The sequence below is a fragment of the Pollachius pollachius genome, assembly GCF_949987615.1.
Source record: "Pollachius pollachius genome assembly, chromosome: 2".
NCBI classification, from domain to species: domain Eukaryota; kingdom Metazoa; phylum Chordata; class Actinopteri; order Gadiformes; family Gadidae; genus Pollachius; species Pollachius pollachius.
In genome coordinates, this window is record NC_136935.1 from 51122240 (window position 1) to 51143978 (window position 21739).

The 21739-nt window shown below is 48.3% G+C and overlaps 2 protein-coding genes across 2 annotated transcripts in view; both read right to left on the reverse strand.

The window, feature by feature from the left end:
- The window catches only part of htt (huntingtin), a 37956-nt gene extending 27585 nt beyond the window's left edge, over nt 1-10371 (reverse strand). The window contains 11 exon segments of the mRNA XM_079730397.1: nt 405-802; nt 1436-1513; nt 3046-3250; nt 4875-5053; nt 6206-6347; nt 6825-6963; nt 7609-7688; nt 8064-8123; nt 8591-8711; nt 9266-9349; nt 10071-10371. Coding sequence (XP_079586523.1) covers nt 405-802; nt 1436-1513; nt 3046-3250; nt 4875-5053; nt 6206-6347; nt 6825-6963; nt 7609-7688; nt 8064-8123; nt 8591-8711; nt 9266-9349; nt 10071-10168 — 1584 coding nt within the window. The 5' untranslated portion in view covers nt 10169-10371.
- A 1007-nt stretch (nt 10372-11378) lies between these two features.
- grk4 (G protein-coupled receptor kinase 4) overlaps nt 11379-21739 on the reverse strand; it is a 46484-nt gene continuing 36123 nt past the window's right edge. The window contains exons 11-16 of the mRNA XM_079729175.1: nt 21325-21414; nt 20462-20670; nt 18591-18728; nt 17252-17389; nt 16519-16650; nt 11379-15304 (exon numbers count right to left, since the gene is read on the reverse strand). Coding sequence (XP_079585301.1) covers nt 15248-15304; nt 16519-16650; nt 17252-17389; nt 18591-18728; nt 20462-20670; nt 21325-21414 — 764 coding nt within the window. The 3' untranslated portion in view covers nt 11379-15247. The remainder of the gene's footprint in view (nt 15305-16518; nt 16651-17251; nt 17390-18590; nt 18729-20461; nt 20671-21324; nt 21415-21739) is intronic.

Below are 21739 nucleotides of genomic sequence, written 5' to 3' on the forward strand. Positions count from 1 at the left end.
ACCCCATTAGACACACAAACATACACCCCAGTACAGACAGACACACACTCCAGTACAGACAGACACACCCCAGTACTGACAAACACACACACACACAACCCAATACAGACACACACACACACCCACACACACAACCCAATACAGACACACACACACACACACACAACCCAATACAGACACACACACACACACACACACACACACAACCCAATACAGACACACACACACACACACGCACAACCCAATACAGACACACACACACACACACACACACACACAACCCAATACAGACACACACACACACACACACACACACACACACACAACCCAATACAGACACACACACACACACACACACACACACACACACACACACACACACACACGGCGGAGGTTCCACTGACCAGCTCCGCGACGTCCGAGGGCGTGACGGCCGAGTCGGGCCCCTCCGTAGTCGTCTGGGACGAGTCGCTGGGCGCCAGCGAGCGGTCGCCGGGCGCCGCCCCCCCGGCGACCCCCAGGGGCCCCCCCTCGGGCGTGGCGTTCTCGGGCGTGGTGTAGTCCGCCGTCTCCGGGGTGACGTTGGCCCCCCCGCTGGAGCTGCGGCTGAGCATGTCCTCGTCGGGGCCGCTGGGGGACTCGGGGGTCCCCGAGGGGGAGGTTCCCCCCCCCCCGCCCCCCTGCTCGGCGGCGCTGAGGTCCACCGAGTCGCCCGGCTGCAGGCTGTGCTGGGAGGAGCGCGGCTGCTCCGTGATGATGTCCGCCTGGGCGACCGGCACGCTGTCGGCCCCTACCACCGCCGCTGGGGAGGACAGAGGGGAGGGGGGGGAGGGCGTCAGGAGACAGAGCCAGGCAGGACGGAGGACGCTACTCCCCACACGAGGGCAACAACCTGTCGGCCAATCACAGCGCCACAGGGACTGATGTCCATGTAAGCGCTGCCGCTCACCTGAATGGAGAACTACACGCAGAGGAAGACCCCCTGAGCCACTACGAGCTGCTTCATACGGCTCTCGGCTGAGCTGAGCGGCAGTGCTTTCATTGCGCGTCACTCTGTGTGTGTGGACGGTTGTGTTTGTCTGTCTGTCTGTGGTTCTGTATGCATGTCTGTCTGTCAGTGGTTGTGCACATGTGTCTGCCTGTTCGTTTGTCTGGATTCTTCAGGCCGTATTTGTTAACAGGTCATTATGTGACAGAGTCACTATCGTTGGTGAGGCTTCAGTAAAACACCAGGATACACCTGTGGAGCTCTCTCTCTCTCTCTCTCTCTCTCTCTCTCTCTCTCTCTCTCTCTCTCTCTCTCTCTCTCTCTCTCTCTCTCTCTCTCTCTCTCTCTCTCTCTCTCTCTCTCTCTCTCTCTCTCTCTCTCTCTCTCTCTCTCTCTCTCTCTCTCTCTCTCTCTCTCTCTCTCTCTCTCTCTCTCTCTCTCTCTCACCTGTGAAGGAGCCAGAGGGGAGGTCCGCTCTCTCGGGGTCGTCCTCTAGCCCGTCCTCCTCCCCGGACAGCATCTTACCTGAAACCAAGAGCAGCTGTTCACTGGACCGAGCAGCAGACACACACACACCGCTGACACACAGGGCCCACAGGAGCCCAAAGCTCACAGGTTAGGGTTAGTAGAGCAGGAGTAAGAAGAAGAGTAGAGAGAATCAGGGAGAAAACTAGAGGCACGTAGGGTTTACTTAGGTTATATTGAAGAGATGTGCTCTGATTATAACAGACCAAATGTCATACACACAGCTAGACACAGACACGCACACCCACAAATATGAAACCCAAAGAGAGACACACACACACCCACAGACTGAGACACACACACACCCACACACCCTCAGACAGAGACAGACACACACCCACAGACGGAGACAGAGACACACCCACACCCAGACAGACACACGCCCAGACCCAGACAGAGACACACACACACACACACACACACACACACCAACGTGGACCAATCACCTTTCTGCTTCCTGGGGACGAGGGGACTGCAGGCCGCCCCTCCCCGGCTGGTGTGTTAGGAGGCAGTGAGCAGGAGAGGAAAAGAGAGAAGAGAGGCAGTGAAGGAAGAGAGGAAACTAAAAGCTCCAGCCGCTTTCTGACCCAAAAAAGAATCCACCGTGTTAAGATCGATAGAGGGATGGGTTGGAAAGCAGAGAGCCGAGATGCAGAAACCTTAGCAGCGAGTGCAGGCACTCATTAAAGAGCTTAGTGGACAAACACCGTAGCACAGTATGGATTAGTTATTACGGAGCTACGATTCAGCAGCAAGCTAATCACTTAAGGCTTCAGATTGTTTTAGTAAATGGCCTTTTTGGAATGCTTACCGTGTGGAAATACGTATTATCTGCGTTATAAAATTCTGCAGAAAATCCAAGATGGCCAAACGGCCCAAAGGAAGACTTCATCCCTGTTTGGTGTCGTCCGTACCATTAGGCGTCCGTAGCGGAAATGTTTGGGTGATGCCCATAACATCCGTACAGAAAGCTGATGATACGAACGTAACACAAACGTCACCCAAACATGTACCGGACATGTTTTGGTTTGTGTGACGTCTGAGCGGATATGTTTGTGTGAGGACCGTAGCATCAGCCGTCTGTACCGGACATGTTTGGGGTGATGTCTGTACCGGACATGTTTGGGGTTTTCACATGGTACCCAAACATGGTACACACACGACTGTACCATCTGACGGTACAGACGTCACCCAAACTTGTCAGCTGATGGGTCCCGACGTGACCCCATGATCTAAACTGCGCTAAACATGGACAGACATCAGCCATGTTTGGGTTAATGTTTGAGTGACGGCCGGGCCGGACATGTGTGTGTGACGTACCATCGGCTGTCGGCACCTGAAAGCTGCTGGTTCTCACCGAGACCCCATCATCTAAACTCCCTTAAATAAACCCGTCCGATAAAGGGCCTGAGGACTCACTGAACGACCCCATCGCCAACCCTCCCCCTCTCTCCTCCCCACCCCCCCAACCCCTGCCGTGCCAATCGGCTGAGCCACCCCCCCACCCCAACGTCCGACGCCACCGTGTTTACCGATGAACTCCCCAATGCTGCCGGAGCGGGCGCGGCCCTCGGCGTCGTGACGGAACACGCCGACGTGCGGGATGCTGCCGGCCGTGATGAGCACGTGCAGCAGCTCTGGGGGCGGAGTCCGGAACATCTGCTGCAGCAGCTCCAGAGCGGCCGTGACCACGTTGTGGTCGCGGTGCTGCGTGTAGTGGAGGGTCAGCTCGTACACCTGGGGGGGAGGGGACGCACATTAACCGTTAGGCGTTCAGCAGACGCTTTCACACAGAGAGACTCACAGTAAGTGCATCTGTCAGAAGAAAGAGAAACAACAAGCTGTCGCTGTGGGTCCAGTGAGGATGTTCATAGAACCACGTGCCAAACACTAACAACCACTAGGTCAACCAGTTCCCCGTATACAACAGAGATAGCGAGGGTAAGGGGCTACACCAGGGGTCGGCAACCCTAGGCACGCGTGCCACCAGCGGCACGGGCAGCATAATCATTGGCACACTTGAATTTTTCTTTTTTTTAAAAAAAAAGTTTTTTTTATTTTTTTATTATTATTATTAAAGGGGATATATCATACCACCAGGTGTGAGTGTGATGAGCCATTACAAGCAGGTTTGAAAATGTGCAGCACTGTGACATCACAGGTGGGCGTGTCCATCTATCCGTCACACATCTAGATGGACACGCCCACCTGTGATGTCACAATGCTGCACATTTTGAAAACGGCTTGTAATGGCTAATCACACTCACACCTGGTGGTATGATATGTCCCCTTTAAAAGAATTCACAGCACAATGCGGCAGCATAATCATTGCTACCATTTTTTTACAACTTTATTCTGTTTGGGCATTTCCTCCCAGTGCAAATATGTTTAAAACAGTAACAGAAAGCAGTGTTCTGAAATGGGATCAATTAATAGTTTTTAAACCTATGTTGTGAGTAATAGAGAAGAAAATATTTAAAATATTGTTGCAAGTGGCCTGTATGCATCGCCTTCACATGGTTTTGCAAAGCAGTACATGTCTTAAAGATATTGATGTGGATGGTTCCAGCATTCTCATATAGTCTTGTTTTTTACATTTCTCACAGTGCAGATATGTTTTTGACTGAGTTTCTGAATGTTTCTGATATGTAATTATAATTTGTAAGCCCATGTTGCAAATATAACGACCCAAAAAGCATTTAAAATGTTGATGCATGATTGTGGACTATATGGAAATAGTACAATTCCAGGTCTTCTGGAAATGTTTGTGGTCGCTGTGTCATAATTCAGCTTAATTTTTTATATATTGTTGCTTAAAGCACACTCATTAATGAGAAAATGTCAAACTGGCACTGCATGTTGGAAAGGTTGCGGACCCCTGTGCAACACAATGCCAAGTACTATTATATATTTTAAAATATACTAGTATATCCAATACAGAGCTAAATATAACGTGATGATTTGGAGTATTTTAGATCAAGTGTTGGATCAGGGACGTTCACTTTCACTCATAAGGTTCTGTGGCGATGTATCTATCCATCTATCTATCTAAAGTGCTAGAATTTGGTTTCAATTCAAAGCAGAAAGGCCGTCCATCATCAGTGAGCGTGCTGCGCTGCGACCGTGGCTGTTACGGGAAGGTCAGCCCCGGCTCCCGTCTGACCAATCACGGGATCCCAACCCCCGATTGGTCAAGGGGGATCCATCCATCCCGTCAATCACAGGGCACGGGAACGCACCACGTCCCCGCGGCAGAGATAGGAAGGGAGGGGCGGGAGGGAGCGGGGGACTCACGAAGGGCGACCCGCCGTAGGCAGGAACGACCCGCGGCACGAGGGCGCCGCCGGCCGCCGGAGTGTACCTGCAGCAGCTGCTCCGGCGCGGGCTGCACGTCCACCTCCTTCCTCATCACGCCGAAGCTGCCCTTCAGGCTGGGCCCGTTGGTGTTCTGCTGCAGCAGAGGCAGCAGGTAGCGCAGGGTCAGCAGCACGCCCAGGATCAGGTGGCTGGGATGTTCCTCGTCCACCGGCACCAGCAGGCCTGCTCGGGGGAGGGGGGGGGGGGGGGGGGGAGAGAGAGAAGGCGCGTCAGACCCTCTGTGCGTGCGTGCGTGCGTGCGTGCGTGCGTGCGTGCGTGCGTGCGTGCGCCAAGCCCCCAGGAACAGTGCATGCTTCCGCAATCCACCAGTGCTCGGCTCTCTTTTCAGAACGCCACCTCGAGCGCTTTATTTTATTGATGTATTTTGTGGGGTGGGCAGCCGGACGGAGTCGTAGTGAGACAAATGTTGTTTCGGCCCGGGATAATAATTGTTAAGTAACAATTGTTGTCCAGATGGCGGGAGGAGTGTAATTTAAAGATGACATATAGAGAATCATCGGGGGGGGTTATTAACTCCACTTCCATGGTCGGTAAACAATGCGACTGTGCTCGCTCAGACCTCTCGCTGATGATGCTACAATGCTAACAATGCTAGTTAACGGGAGTGTTTCTGCGTCCGGCTCGTCATGCACGAGGGCGTGGCTTGAGACCTCCATGATGCGGAAGCAAATCTCTCCTTGATGTTGCCCTGCGCCATTGAGCAGTTTGCATAGGAATGAATGGGCGGCCATGTTTTAGTCCGCTGTCCTTTCTTTAATAGGTCCGCGTGCGTGCGTACGTGCGTGTGCAGTAGCCACACAGGTCTTCGAGAAGATTAACTAGTAACCGTGTTGAGATAAACAAAAATCCTGCACCACATCTTTTTCTATGTTAAACAAGGTGTTGGAAGCTGCTGACTGTGGGATCGTTTTTCAATCAGTGAGTGTATTAGTTTGTGAGCGTGTGTGTGCAAGTGTGCGACTGTGAGACTGTATGACTGTATGACTGTATGACTGTATGACTGTATGACTGTGAGACTGTGAGACTGAGAGACAGCATGACTGTATGACTGTATGACTGTATGACTGTATGACTGTATGACTGTGCGACTGTATGACTGTGCGACTGCACGACTGTACGACTGTATGACTGTTACACTGTGAGACTGTGCGACTGTGAGACTGTGCGACTGTGCGACTGTGCGACTGTGCGACTGTGCGACTGTGCGACTGTGCGACTGTGCGACTGTGAGACTGTGAGACTGTGAGACTGTGAGACTGTGAGACTGTGCGGGTGACTGAGGGAGTGAATATGTGTGTGTGCAGGTGTCTTACCCAGCAGCACGTTGAGCAGCCAGGTGTAGAAGTAGCTGGGCCGTCTGGACTGCTGACACAAGCTAACGGCTGAACTAGCGGCCGTGCGTCTGATGGTGGGAGAGCTGACCTTCAGGTTGGCCACAAACGACTTCAGCAGCACCTGGAACACGGACACCAACCACAAGGGGTTTGATCAAAGTGGAAACAAGTGCCGTTACAGGGTGAGGTGATATTGCATCTGTTGATCCCTAAATACTCTCTTTATTCGCTAATATTGACCATTTACATTCCGGGCATTCAGCAGACGCTTTTATCCAAAGCGACTCACAATGAGTACATTTGTCAAAAGAAAGAGAAACAACAATATATCGCTGTCGGTACAGTAAGGATGTTCATAGAACCAAGCACTAACCATCACTAGGTTAACCCATTCCCCGTAGACAACACAGATAGCTAGGATAAGGTGCTACACAATGCTAAGTACTATTTTTAAGTGCCAGGACGTATGACATACAATATCAACCAAAAGATAAACGCTCATTTCCACAGGGCCTCATTGCAATCAGGCGAGGGGACTTTGACCTTCGACCCGCCACCACAGCGTTGCGTGTAGCTCCGTCCGCCCCGCGCCTGTTACCTTGATCTCCCCGTCGTTGGCAAACTGTCCGAGCGCGGCCATGACCTTGGGCATGGCGGCGGCGAGGGTCTCCTGCACCGTCTCCTCCTGGCGCTTGGCGATCCGGGTCAGACAGGGCAGCAGGTTCACCAGGTAGGGCCTGGGGACGGCCAATCAGAGGACAGCGGGCGGCCAATCAGAGGACAGCGGGTGGACGCGTGAAGCAGTGGGAGGGACCTTTTGTCTCGGCTAGAGATGCTCCAATAACGTTTTTTCCTTCCCGATTCTGAATCCTGAACTGAAGCGTCGGCCGGTACCGAGTGTATACCGATACAGCGTCTGGCGTTGTATTTATTGATAGCACTTGTTCTTATTGAAGGGTTCCCTTATGATGACAGCGATGTAACGTCGGTTCACTTACTGACTACAAAAGATTTTTTCATTTACATTTATAATCTATAATTATAATAATACATTTGTATTCTCGTCGTTGTGCGTCCATGCATCCATGTTTTTACGACTTGGTAGCTCGAACGCACTTATGTCGGAGATGGCGCGTTTCCCATTCCGACTTTCCACCTCCGACCGTTAACGAACGCAGCATAACACCGGAGTGTTTAATTCTCTCTGTAGTAAGTGAGCTAGTGATGTGATGGCATCGGATCGGCACGTAGACTTGCGCACTCGCCGATACCCGATGCTGCACTTTAGGCAGGATCTGAGGAATTTCCGATACTGGTGTCGGAACAGCTCTAGTCTCTACTCCGCTCTACAGGAGCCGGGGGCTTCGTGTGTGTGTCCATACCTGCACTTCTGTGGCCTGATGAGGTGGGCAAGCTCAGCGAACCTCCAGAGAGCGGCCCTCAGGCTCCGCGAGGCCCCGTTCTGCACACATCACCATCACATATCAGTGTGTTGTCGAACCGGTATATGGTAAACTCACTTTTCTAACCAGTGGCCACTCCAAGCGCTTTACAATACTGCCTCACATTCACCCATTCACGCACACATTCACACACCGACGGCGGAGTCAACCCCGCAGGGCGACAGCCAGCTGGTCGGGAGCAGTCAGGGTGAGGCGTCTCGCTCAGGGACACCTCGACACTCTACGCTAGGAGGAGCCGGGGATTGAACTAGCAACCTTCAGGTTACCAACCAACCCGCTCTACCTCCTGAGCCACATGCCACGGCTAATAATTATAGTTAATATTTTCTGAATTTAAGAAATTGAATTAACCAAATTATTTAGGAGTTTTCTACCTTCTTAATCTCTTTGTACAGCTCCAGCTGGAGTCTTGGCAGGTTGGAGTCCATCAGAGCCTGAGGAAAGAGCAGCAGATAAAACCTCTTCACCGCATTTACATTTATGTTTACATTCAGGGCGTTTGTCAGACGCTTTTACCCAAAGGGACTTACAATAAGTACATTTGTCAGAAGAAAGTGAAACAACAATATGTCGCTGTTGATAACGTAAGGATGTTCATAGAACCACGTGCCAATGAACCATGAAGTCATTCGTTTGAAAAACCCACAACTATAGAATGTATTATTACTTTCAAGTTATAGATAGAAATAGATAGCTTCCCTCCTCATTAGAGATGTTGCATTTAGCTTAGCTCCCTCTACTGGTGATTACATAAAGCCCAAGAGAACTTGATCCCTGATCAATGGTCATGATCAAAGTCAGTTTGGCCATAATTCAATGCAAAATGGACACACTGTATAGTATTTACATCTCATCTGAACGTGATACAGACGTGATGGTGGCAGAGTGGTGCGCCGCTCACCTTTATGATCTTGTTCAGGCACTCGTCAGCCACCATCCTGACGTCCGATTCGCTGTCGTCGCTGCAGAGGAGGAACATCTCCATGGCGATGCCAAGCAGCTTCTGGAACTCCGGAGAAGTCCTGATCCCAGAGACAAAGTCCAGACAGTGAGCGGTCATAGTACGCACACGGACCCCTCCTCACGTCTAAAACTCTGATCTACATCTGAATACACTGCACTTAACACAACACGTAAATAATGTCTGCATTATACAGGCAAGATATTATACAATTATTCCTTGATCAAAATAAAAAAAATGCCCCACTACCAATAAAAGGACAATTACATTTACATTTAGGAGACGCTTTTATCCAAAGCGACTTACAATTTGTCAGAAGAAAGAGAAACAAAGTGTCACTGTCGGTACAGTAACAATCAATAGGTTAACCCATTCCATGTATACAACAGAGATAGCCAGGATAAGAAGCTACACAACTAAGTACTATTTTTAACAACAAGTCAGCAACACATGAACCATTAGTAGTAGAACTATCAGTATGAAAGGGGTTTGAGTAAACATGTGAAACAAACACCCTCAGTGTATTTAATCGAACACCACTGGTCACGTTTGAAACCCATTTGAACGCTGGTAGTTATTTGGTTAGTAGTTATTAGTAAGTGAGGCAGGTCGTACCTTAGAGACTGGGCTACAATATTCTCGCATATCGTCAAGCAATGTGTGACGCGGTCCTTCTTAGTGGCAGCCTGCTCCTTTTTCCTGGGGGGGCGGAGAAGCAACAACATTAGAGAGAGGGGGATCGGGGAACATAAAAATAAACAGCCGAAAACGGACAAAATGATACCAACAGATTGCAAAAACATTCGTGCACTTTTGAGGTGCATTTACCTACAACCGTTACACCCAGCCCTCTCAGTTCCCATTTCCAGTGAGGTGGAAACGGACGAGAAGGAACAATGTGCATCATGTCAACAACAGACAATAGAGCGCAGCTGTCACCAGGCACACAAATCTGGTTTGCGATTCGCAGGGTCGCAAGCATGCGTGAAACTAGTGCGCTATGGTAGATATGCACCACATATGTCCAGGTTTACGAAGTGATTCTATCTCATGAGCAGAACCTGGACATAAACAGGTCCTGTGTTGTGTGTTGTGGCCCTTGGCAGGTGCCATCGCTGCTACAACAACACCACTGAGTCCGCAGCAAGGGGGGCCGACCACCACACACACCACACCGCTGAGCCGGCAGATCTACCCATCCGTCAAACACCTCGCCCCCTGTTCGAACCGCAGACCAGATACGACGTCTCAGGCTCAAGCGTCAAAACAATCGAGTGCATCCTTCCAGCACGGCCAGCAGCCCAGTGAGCAGCAGCATCAGAGCCAGCATCAGCCAGACAGACCCAGGGTCTGCAGGGCTGCAGAGATGCTGCCGGGATGCGTTTGGCTTCTCCTCCTCCTCCTCCAGGTGATCACTTACTGCTTCTGCACCAGCTCCTCCACCGTGGGGGGACCCTGCTGCTGCTGGAACGACTTCAGGGACTCGAAGGCCTTCATTAGTTTCTCCATGGTGGCCATTTTGGTCAGAACACCGACGCCACGGGGAGGCGAGGCGGCGCGGCCGGACGCAGTGCTCCTCCACCTCCTCTAAGCACCTCCTCTCCGCCTTCTCCTCGGTCAGTTGGGTTTGCTATTCCTTCACGAGGTCGTCCATTAATGAATGGGATGCATTGTGATGAAAGGCATATTTGAGGTTCGCTGCTGCCCTGACAAATCCTACAAGGAAGTGGACTTGTGACAGCTTCGCAGCGAGTGGAGCAGACGCGATGGCGCTTGGCCAATCAGCGACCGTTTGACTGTGATTGACGCAAGAGGAGGCCAATGAACGTGTCGTGGGTGGAGGAGGGGCCGGTCACGGGTTTACTCAAATCCATAGGGTCATAATAAAACCTTTGGCTTATTTGCATTTACATATAATAACTAACAGTAATTTTTACTTCATGGTTTTAGCCATGGACAGTTGTTTAAGGATTTAGGTCCTTATTAGATTTGAATCAAGCTAGAAAGGTGCTTTAATTAACTCATAAAAGCATTTTTGCTATTTTTGCTAAAGCATATACATCTACATTCTCTAGATTCAGGGATTGACTGGATTCAATTACTTACTTGAAGGCAGGCGGACAAAGTAAACGAATAGCAAACACATTTGACTTCAGTGCTCATGTGGTCCACTGCGGTAACTGCGCTTACTGCCCTCATTATGTCAACAGGATTTGGATTGGTTTAGCCTTTTATAATTTTTATTGTATAATATGCATTGTAGCCTATATATAGGTGAGTATTAAGCTAAGAAATTTATATTATTTAAGTTCCCTCATCCTAAATATACTTGTTTGACTTGTCATTCTATGCTGAGACACCAGAATGTCCTTGCGGTTAACAAAATGTGATCCTATCCTATGAGTTGTTTATAACAGAGGTAGTTCAAAAATCAATATATAATGTCTGCAGACATTCGGCATTGAACCCAGTCCTTTTAAAACATACCAAATGTGTGACTATCATAGTTCCCTAACCCTACAACCACAAACACATCAAATGTAAACATAAAAATATATTTTTTTCTCTCTTGTTGTGAAAGCTCATATAGGTTAAATGTTAGAAAAATGTATTTATACCTATCAAAGCATAGATCTACATTTACAAGAGAAGTTGGCTCTGAAATGTGCCCTCGCACCACAAAAACATCAAAAGGTAAACACGACACAAATAAACCAGGGGACCTATGTATATTTTATACAAACGGCAGTGTATTATTTCATAATTAATTACAAATGTCAGATATGGTACAACAACCAGTGATACAACTTGTACAAGAATTACAATGACTGCAGTGGTTGAACAATATGACTGTACAATTACAAAAAGAAGAAGAAACTAAGGAGAGACCCTTTTGTGTGAATAACATCTGATGTCGTCCCCCCCTCCCTGGACGTCCCTCGATGTGACGTCTCTGGACGCGGGGAAACGTCCCACCAACGCACAGCATCACGTCCGCCCAGAACTAGACCTCACTTTACAAGGCAACCTCTGACGTTCCTCCAGCAAAACACAAGTTTCCCGTTACTCCGAGTGTTAACCACGTTTGGGAATCAGACATCGCCAGATCTGGAGTAAAGTGAAGGGGGGGGGGGGGGGGGGCGTCAGACGTCAGACTCTACTCTGACAGGGTCCGGTTCTGCGGGCCACCCTGCTAGCTATAAAGTCGTCCTTTAGATACCAGTGTGGTATGTTGGCACTAGAAGATCAATTGTATGTACAAGGAACCTGTAGTATTACAAACCAATACATGCTTTGAGTTATAAAAACATAGGTCTTTTTCTCTTTTTTTTTTTTTAAAACAGGCATTGCAATGCACTTAGTGTGGACATTCAAAACTGTTCAGCTTTTCAAAGTTCCTTTGATACTCTGGAGAACTCAGAGTAGATGAGAGAGAACCCAGTCGAATGAGGAGGGCGGGGTCGGAACGAAACGTTGGTCGTTGGCACGTACAATAAAAAGGCGTCAGTCTTTCTGCATTAAGTTCATCAGAGTGAGAAAGGAAAAAGTATAAATGATGCTTTTGGTATCGTTGGCAACAGGTTAAAAGACACAACCTATAGTCATTGTCAATACACACCATAGTGCAATAAAACTAAAACATTTCTTTACTGCTATTTGGATGGAAAATATTCTTTTTTTCTCTCCTGGTTGTGAAAGCGTATAGGTTAAATGTTAGAAAGATGTATTTTTATAAGTTTTTTTGAGGCGAAGACCTATTAAAGGCATACATCTACATTTGCCAGAGAAGTTGGCTCTGAAATGTGCCTGAGAACAACAAAAAATGAAATAAAAAAAAAACAAAGATACTCGGAAAACTCAAGTGAGGACAAACCATTGAGGACTAATGCATTTGTGTTCTTCCTGATCTGGTTACGGAATGTGCTGGTTGAGACAAAGCTTGTGAACTCGCCAAACCAACCCTACGAGTCTTCAGCTGTACATCGCAAATCGTCAATATAGAAGAAGGTGGCACTTTGTTTTCTACTCATAAAACCTTGCTTGCCTCCCAAGGTTTCCATGTCATGTGCAACGAGTCTGAGTTGCTTGGGTTAATGCATTCATCGATGGTGATTGTAGGATAACAGTGTTCACATGATGCAGAGAATCAACACTTTGTGGGCCGTTAAAACCCTGATGGATGAAATTGCAATGGGGTTGGCAAACTTGTTTTTTTAGTATTGGGGTCAGGTTGCATTTAAATAATTAGGCAAATGTTACAAAAGTTGTATATAGTTACAGTATTATAAATGCACACAAAGCTAATGAGTCTAGTTCAGATATTCACAGCATTAAAACAAAGGAGGGGGTAAAATAGGTTTGTCTCAAGAAAAATTCAATTTCAAAATAGCTAACGTGTTTCTGAACTACAAAGGGCACATACATTTGCTAATCATAATAAATCCTGATACAATCCAGGATGTCATAAAATCAGCTCGTCCATAAACCAGCTGATTTTTGAAGAATGTTCCATGTGTATTTAAAAGTGCACAAAATGGGATTATGCGAGTTGTTAAGATTTCCTGTACATAGGTATATAGGCAGGTGTCGAAAGCTAATTTCCCTTCCCTGGCCCGTCTAAGAACATGCAATCAGTTGTTAAGTCTTTCCTATGGAAGAGCAACATACAAGAGCTGGGTGAAGTAGTAAATGGTGAGAATTCTCTTTTCTCAGCCCAGCTATTCCTCTAGAATGATCAGATATAGCCGATCAATGACATGGAGCGGGGTCTTCTAGCATGACAAGCATCACGTAATCTATGATCAACAGGTAAACAGCACCTACAGAGTGGCGAGGTCACACCCCTTCCGGTAGAGCCCATGGGACCTATGAGGTCGATATGAATGGGTTTCAATGGAGAGAAAGTAATTATCTTCTGGTCCCGGTCTTTATATGCCCCGGATTACACATATGTTGTTTGTGGATTTAAGTGATAATTTTTCATGTCAAGAGTTTGACCGTTTATCGTGCGATTGTACAGTTAAAGGCTGTAGAGAAACACAATGAGTAAGACTACATGTCTCGTATGTGCCGTCACGCTCCCTGCGACTGGCGCGGACAAGACCGACAATCTCCCCATCGGCATAACTGAAATTTATAATGGTTTTCACCTCTTTCGATGCTTTTATCCTCCCCTTGGAAAAAACCTAACATTATCAAACTTCTTCACGAAAATGTGGAGTTTTCTTTGCATGAAAAATGATAATTTAAATCCACAAACATATGGGTAATCCGGGGCATATAAAGACTGGGACCAGAAGATAATTAGTTTCTCTCCATTGAAACCCATTCATATTTTTCGATCTCATAGGTCCCATTGGCTCTACCGGAAGGGCCGTGACTTCGCCACTCTATATCAAAAAGTGTTAAATAATGCAGGCAACTCAAGGCTCTTTGAAAGTGTGTTTGTTTTGAAAGCTATTTTTAAGCCGAGCCCATATGGATCTGTAATCATTCAATAAGAATGATAAAAACAAAAGTGGAAAATAAAACTGAGCTAAAGATTTATAAAAGAACAGCATTGTCTTACGTCAATATTGTAACATTATTTCCGGAAGAATCCAGAATCTAATAGGGTTTGGACCCTAGACCAGAAACGAAATCCAGTTCCATGACATGCAACTTAAACTGATTGACTAAACGGTGACGATAATTTAGTGTGTTGCACCTGTTGACTAAGAGATTGTCAGACAAGAGATGCATGCTGTCTCTGCTAGAAGCGCTTTTCTCTAGGCACCTAGAGGAGAGCGATGTTTGCTAACGCTAGTATCCACATAGCAGCCTAATACCAATAGTAGCCATCCATACAGTACATACCAGTTCATCATTACAACCAGAGCTGCAGGGCATGAATTATCATGGCGCATGATTCCAAATCAACCACTTGAATCCTTCCACCTAAGAAGTTGGACGAGGTGTGAATCTGGGAAACAAATGGATAGGTTTAAGCAGCACGGCGACAACATGGCCGCCTCTGATTAGATTTGTCACCACAGGATCGCTCCAATCCATGTGTTAAAGAGATCTACTGAAGAGCGCTGGGAGGGGCGTAGAGGCTAAGGGCTTAAGTGAGTCGGTGAACTTGATGTACTAACAACACGTCACATTTTGCCAAATCAACGATAACAAACGTACAGCACATAGAAAACAAAAGGCCTAATGCTACATTGAGAAATAAAATAAAAAAAACTCCTGGTTCTGTGCTTCTTAAAAAAACTCCTTAACACACATTTTTCCAAACTCATTCCAAAAAAAAAAAAAAAAATGTTATGTATGCATTCAAGTGGTACTTTTATGGCTTTTTGTACAATACAACCTTTAGTGAAAATATACATCTAGACATAAATTCAAGTACAAATGTACAAAATCTTTAAACTCATACTTTTTTCTTTTTAGTTATAATACAATTTTAATACAGCTCATAAATACAGGTCAACATTCACTGAGTTCCTAAGATTTGCCCTCGGTCGGAGTCGGTGGTGGAGGTCGGTGGCGAGGTGGCGAGGAGGGAGGACGCGAGGTGGCGAGGAGGGAGGAGGCAAGGAGGGAGGGAGTGGTTTAAAGGCGCGAGGGCTCCTCGTGCTCGTCTTCACTGTAACTGCTCTTAAAGCACACCTACGGAAAGGTGAGAGGGACACTTTATGGACACTTCCGCTTTGCCAAATGCCGAAAACTATGCCAAGCTATCAATTAAAGGAAAGTTAACAACACAACAGCCAGCAACACATGAACCACTTGCGGTGCGCTGCAGCATTATCAGTACATGAAAGTGGTTTGAGTTAACATACACATCCTCCGTATATTTAATCGAACGCCACTGGTAATGTTTGAAGCACATTTGAATGCTGGTAGTTAGTTTAGTTAGTAGTTAGTGAGACAGCAAAGTGTATTCTCAATGTAGGACAGTCACATTCATTGAGCATTATTTTTAATTGTGAACTAGTATTTCTTTTTATACTAAAAGGAAATGGGGTGAGGTTATCGTGTTTCTGAACATACAGATTAACCACCAAGAGTTGATAAGGCTGAAGCTTTCTGAACACAGATCAGTTTGTTCTTGCAGTTAAAAATAGTACTTAAAATAGTATCTTATCCTCGCTATCTTTGGTGTATACGGGGAATGGGTTAACATAATGATGGTTAGTGCTTGGCACATGGTTCTATGAACATCCTCACTGTACCGACAGCGACATATTGTTGTTTCTCTTTCTTCTGACAAATGTAATTATTGTAAGTCGCTTTGGATAAAAGCATCTGCTAAACGCCCTGAATGTAAATGTTCTTTGTACCTGACGTGATAAGGCCTAACTAATAAGGTTAGTTTGAATAAGTAATAGATCTGGGTTATGTTAGTGGTCATCTGCCATCACGGTAAGTCTAATCGATAGCAGTCCCACGACATCTGCCAAAGACCTCAACAAACCTTAGAGTGAAGGAAAGAAAACCAAGACAATTGTGAAACTCTGAAGAATGACAGAGAAGAGATCGAGACTAGAGAGCCCTGACCCGAACCTACTTTGCTACTGGGAACGAATGGAAATGGAAAAGAAAAATGATGTCCTTCAAACATTCCCAGGACTACGGGAACAGAGGCGACGCCCAAGAATGTCCATTTCTAATGTTCCGAATCCGACTAACGTAAACAGAAGATCATTAATCACAGAAAGGCTGCGAACGGCCTCGCTTCGAGGTTACTGGAGAGGAGGCCTTGAAGAGGAAGGAAGCAAGGAAAAAAGGGAATGAAGGAAGGAAGGAAGGAAGGAAGGAAGGAAGGAGGTACCTCAGCCCCCACCCCCTCGGACAGACGCAGCGGGAGTGCTGGCACTTGCCTGTCTTCTGAAAAGGCGGTAGAAGAAGCCTCTCTTTGGTGGCGGGTTGGGGCGGTTCACGTCCAGGTCGGAGCACAGCGTCCCGTCCGTCTCGTACACGTTGATCTCCTTGAAGCACTCCATCTCGATCATCTACGCCCAGGAGAGGGGGACGTGGGGACAGAGGGACAGAGGGATCAGAGGGATACGGCAGGAGACGGCAGTTCAGAGTTCACCTATACCCTGAATAGCCATCCCCTCCCACCCCTCCTACTTATTGTACTTTTGTACGTCCTGGCACTTAATGTACGCACTTATTGTATGTTGTACGTCCTGGCACTTAATGTACGCACTTATTGTATGTCGTACTTAGTTATAGTACTTAGCAGCTATAGCATCTTAACCTAGCTATCTCTGTTGTATACGGGGAATGGGTTAACCTAGCGATTGTTAGTGCTTGGCACTTGGCTCTATGAAAATCCTTACTGTACTAACAGTACATTAACTTATTGTAAGTCACTCTGGATAAAAGCATCTGCTAAATGCCCTAAATGTTACTGTAAATGTAATCTTAAACATTACTGGGATTGCAGGCCTTTAAATCCACCACATAGCACAACTGTTTAAACGTGTATTTTAGTGCTAATTTGCGATCAATCTTCATTTCCATAAGTAAATAAACCATGAAGTCATCGCACTGTAACTTGAGATACTTGTGTAACGGATGACGTCATCTGGCCCCGGCCAGCAGTACCTCGTTCTGCCAGGGGATGGAGACACTCCCTGTCACAAACTTGTGGTAGAAGTCATCGTCGGTGGGGTCAATGTTGACGCCTTTCACCGTGGAGAACTGCTCGATGTCCAACACGTCTTTGCAGTACACCGCCCGCGGCTGAGAGAGAACACGGATCAGGGAGTCAGTACACAACTAAAGGGGGAACAACCCCAAAATATAAACTAGAATGGCTGTGCAGTGTAATCACGTTGTAATGCAATTACACCGGGAACAACGTGTGTTAAACCGGATTAACTGATGAACCGACCGTCATCGGGAATTGCGTTACTTAAAAGCTTTGCTTTCGTTGATAACATTTTCCATTTTCCAAGCTTATACTGGTAATTGGGCCTCTGTGTATGTCTCTGTGTGTGAGTCTACGTTTGTGTCTGTGTGTGCGACTGTGTGCGTGTCTTTGTCTCTGCATGTGTTTCTGTGTGTCTCTCTCTCTGTGTGTCTCTGTATGTGTGTGTGTCTCTGTGTGTGTGTGTGTGTGTGTGTGTGTGTGTGTGTGTGTGTGTGTGTGTGTGTGTGTGTGTGTGTGTGTGTGTGTGTGTGTGTGTGTGTGTGTGTGTGTGTGTGTCTCTCTCTCTGGCTCTGCCTCTCTGTGTGTGTCTCTCTCTCTCTCTCTGTGTATGTCTGGATATGTATGCGTGTGTGTGTCTCTCTCTGTATGTGTGTCTGTTTGTGTGTGTCCCCGTCTGTGTGTGTCTCCGTCTGTGTGTCTATCTCAGTCTCTCTGTCTGTGTCTGTCTGTCTGTCTGTCTGTCTCTCTGTCTGTCTGTCTGTCTGTGCCTCTCTCTTTCTGTCTGTCTGTCTGTCTCTCCGTCTGTCTGTCTGTCTCTCCGTCTGTCTATGTGTGTCTCTCTGTCTGTCTGTCCCTCTGTCTGTCTGTCCCTCTGTCTGTGTGTCTGTCTCTCCGTCTCTCTGTCTGTCTGTCTGTCTGTCTCTCCCTCTGTCTCCCCCTCTGTCTGTGTGTCTGCCTCTCTCTCTGTCTCTCTGTCTGTCTGTCTCTCCGTCTATGTGTCTGTCTCTCCCTCTGTCTGTGTGTGTCTCTCCGTCTGTCTGTCTGTCTGTCTGTCTGTCTGTCTGTCTGTCTGTCTGTCTGTCTGTGTGTCTGTCTCTCCCTCTGTCTGTCTGTCTGTCTCTCCCTCTGTGTGTCCCTCTGTCTGTCTGTCTGTCTCTCCCTCTGTGTGTCTGTCTGTCTCTCCCTCTGTGTGTCTGTCTGTCTCTCCCTCTGTGTGTCTGTCTGTCTCTCCCTCTGTCTGTCTGTCTGTCTGTGTGTCTGTCTCTCCCTCTGTCTGTGTGTCTGTCTTACGTCCGGGCTGAAGGGCGGGTCCAGCATGTTGGCCTCCAGCCGTTTGAAGTTGATGTTGCGGAGGATGGGGTGCTGCTTCACCTCCACCGCCCCGCGGCCCTGGCACCCAAGGCGCTCCTTCGGGTCCTTGGCCAGCAGCTGGACGGACAGGAAGTGACATCAGAGACCAGGAAGTGACATCAGGGGAGAGGAAATGGGAGAGGATCGCTGAAGAACGTGTCATTCGTCGTTTCCCATTCTTTCGTCAGTGTTGTGTGAGGGGGTGAGGGGGTGAGGGTGGAGGGGGGATAAAGGAGGCTAACATAGCAGAGAGTCATCTCTGGAGGACTGCCCGGGCACTCGAGGGAACACATGCACAGACGCATTCAAAATACCTGTCGGCTCACCTTTTGAGGTCATGTGACCCAGAGGCTAAATCACGTTCAAGTGTTAAAGAGGAGCTGAGGAGAGGCCTTGTGGCCTTAAAGCAGTGACATTATACCTCCAGGTGCGAGTGTGATCAGCCGTTACAAGACGTTTTGAATATCGACCTCTTCCTGTGTTTTAGTGACATCACAAGTGGGCGTGTCCACCTAGATGTACGCCGGACAGACCGGTCTACCAGCCTACCCATTGGACTGTGGCAAATGTTGCTCATCTATCCGTCGTACATCTGGGCGGACACGCCCACTTGCGATGTCACTAAAACACAGGAAAAGGCAGATATTCAAATGGCTTGTAACGGCTGATCACACTCACGGCTGGTGGCGTGATGTCATCCCTTTAAAGCTTCTGCACAGAGCCACCAGGTGCTGTCACACCTGGAGGAGAACAGCCGCTGACGTCACCCCCGGCTACCTGCGTTCCTCCTCTCTAGCCGTCTCTCTCTCATTTCTCTTTGGTCCCCGTCGCCACTTCTACATTCCTCCGAACAATCACTTCTGTTAAAGTGATTCTCACTAAAGCTAAGCCCTGAGAACGAACACACACACAAGCACAATCTCTTACTCATTCACTTACACACACGCACACACACACACACACACTCCTCGAGAACATTTACCACTTGGCTATTTTGGGTCTGTGGAGATATTTATCTTGTTGATAAGAACTCTCTCTCTCTCTCTCTCTCTCTCTCTCTCTCTCTCTCTCTCTCTCTCTCTCTCTCTCTCTCTCTCTCTCTCTCTCTCTCTCTCTCTCTCTCTCTCTCTCTCTCTCTCTCTCTCTCTCTCTCTCTCTCTCTCTCTCTCTCTCTCTCCTCACTTCTCGCCTCTGTATTCTGTTACTTTAGCTTCCTTTCTTTCTCTCCCCTCTCCCTCCCTCCCTCCCTCCCTCCCTCCCTCCCTCCCTCCCTCCCTGGGGTGTCTTTGACTCGGCTCAACCCAGAGGTCAGAATGTTCCACTACATCACCATAACCCCCCCCGCCCCCAGCCCCCACCTGCTCCCAGTCCTCGGTTGCCCCCACTGTGGTTCTGCTCTCGAAGAGACGGGGACAGTGGGGGGGGGGGGGGGGGGGGGGGGGGCAGTTGACTTTCTCAGGACGGGTCGGCGAATAGAGTCGGATGGAAAAAAACAAAGAAAGAAAATACGATTCATGACATCAGAGTGGGCGTCGCTCCTCACTCGCACTGGGAAACAGCTGCTCCCACTGCAGCACATTCCTTCCTCCTCCTCCTCAGGTCTCCTCCTCCTCCTCCTCCTTCACCTCCTCCCCATCCTCCTCCTGGAGTCTCCTCCACCCCCTCCTCCTCCTCCCTCCTGGAGTCTCCTCCTCCTGTCCTCCCCTCCCTCCTCCTCCTCCTCCTCCTCCTCCTTCATAACCCCATTACCTCTCCTCCTTCTCTTCACCCCCTCCTCCCCCCTCTTCCTCCCTCCACCTCCTCCTCCTCACCTGTCTGCAGATGTCCTTGGCCTCCTCTGAGAACTTGTCGGAGTACTCCTCCTGGTCCTCCCGGACGCGGCGGTCCACCTCCTCCCGCTTCACGCGCTCCTTGCGCTTGCGGAACGGCGACTGTCCCTGGATCATCTCGAAGACCAGGCAGCCCAGACCCCACCAGTCAGGGCTGAAGGTGTAGCTCTCGTTCTGGATCACCTCCGGAGCTGAGAGGGGGAGGGGGAGGGGGAGAGAGGTGAGTGGGAGGGAGGGAGACAGAGAGGGGTGAGAGGGAGGGAGGGGGATAGGGAGAGAGGGAGGGAGGGAGAGAGGGAGAGGAGAGAGGGAGGGAGAAAGAAAGGGAGTGAGAGAGAGGGGTGAGTGGGAGGGAGGGAGGGAGGAGAGAGGGAGAGAGAGACAGAGAGAGAGAGAGGGGGAAAGAGTTAATGAGTGAGGGAGTGAGTCAGTGAGTCAGTGAGTGAGAGAGAGAGAGAAAGTAAGTAAAAAAAAGTCAGGAAAAAGGAAAGGAACAAACCAAGAAAAAAGAAACAGAAACAAACAAGAAAGAAAGAAAAAGGAACAAGAAAGACAAAAAGAAAGACGAAAGAGAGAGGAAGGAGAGGAGAGGGGTTTGTTTAAACGACAGGATGCGTGACGTCAATCCGTTCGCATGTGTCAGAAAAAAGGGAGAACAGAGAAGGTAGAAAGACAGATGTGGGGCTGATAGGGAAGACCGGCCAACAGCGAGGCAGGGCTCAGGCCAGAGGAATGCCTTCTCAAACGTTCTCAAACCGGGTACCACAGAGAACACAGAGACAGAAAGGGGGAGAAAGGGGGAGAAAGGGGGAGAAGGAGAATGAATTGTTGTGAGTGCCCCTCACCCATGTAGCCGACCGTTCCCACTCTCCCCCGTATCGTCTCCCCGTCTGGGATCTGGACCGCCAGGCCCAGGTCGGAGATTCGGATGTGGCCTGGGGTAGGAGAGGGACATTTCGTGTTAACCAGCTAGCATAGCATAGCAGAACATTGCATAGCAAAACATTACGTTCAGGAGACAGCTCACGTTAAACCAGCTAGCGTAGCATAGCAGAACATAGCAAATCATTACGTCAAGGTAATGTTTACGCAAACATTATACAGCATAGCTTAGCATATTATAGCATATTATAGCATAGCATAGCAGAACATAGCATAGCAAAACGTTAGGTTCTGGAGACTTAACCAGCTAACATAGCTCTAGCAATGCCTAGACTCGCATAGCAGAACATTACATTAAAGCAGTGCAACAATGCTACA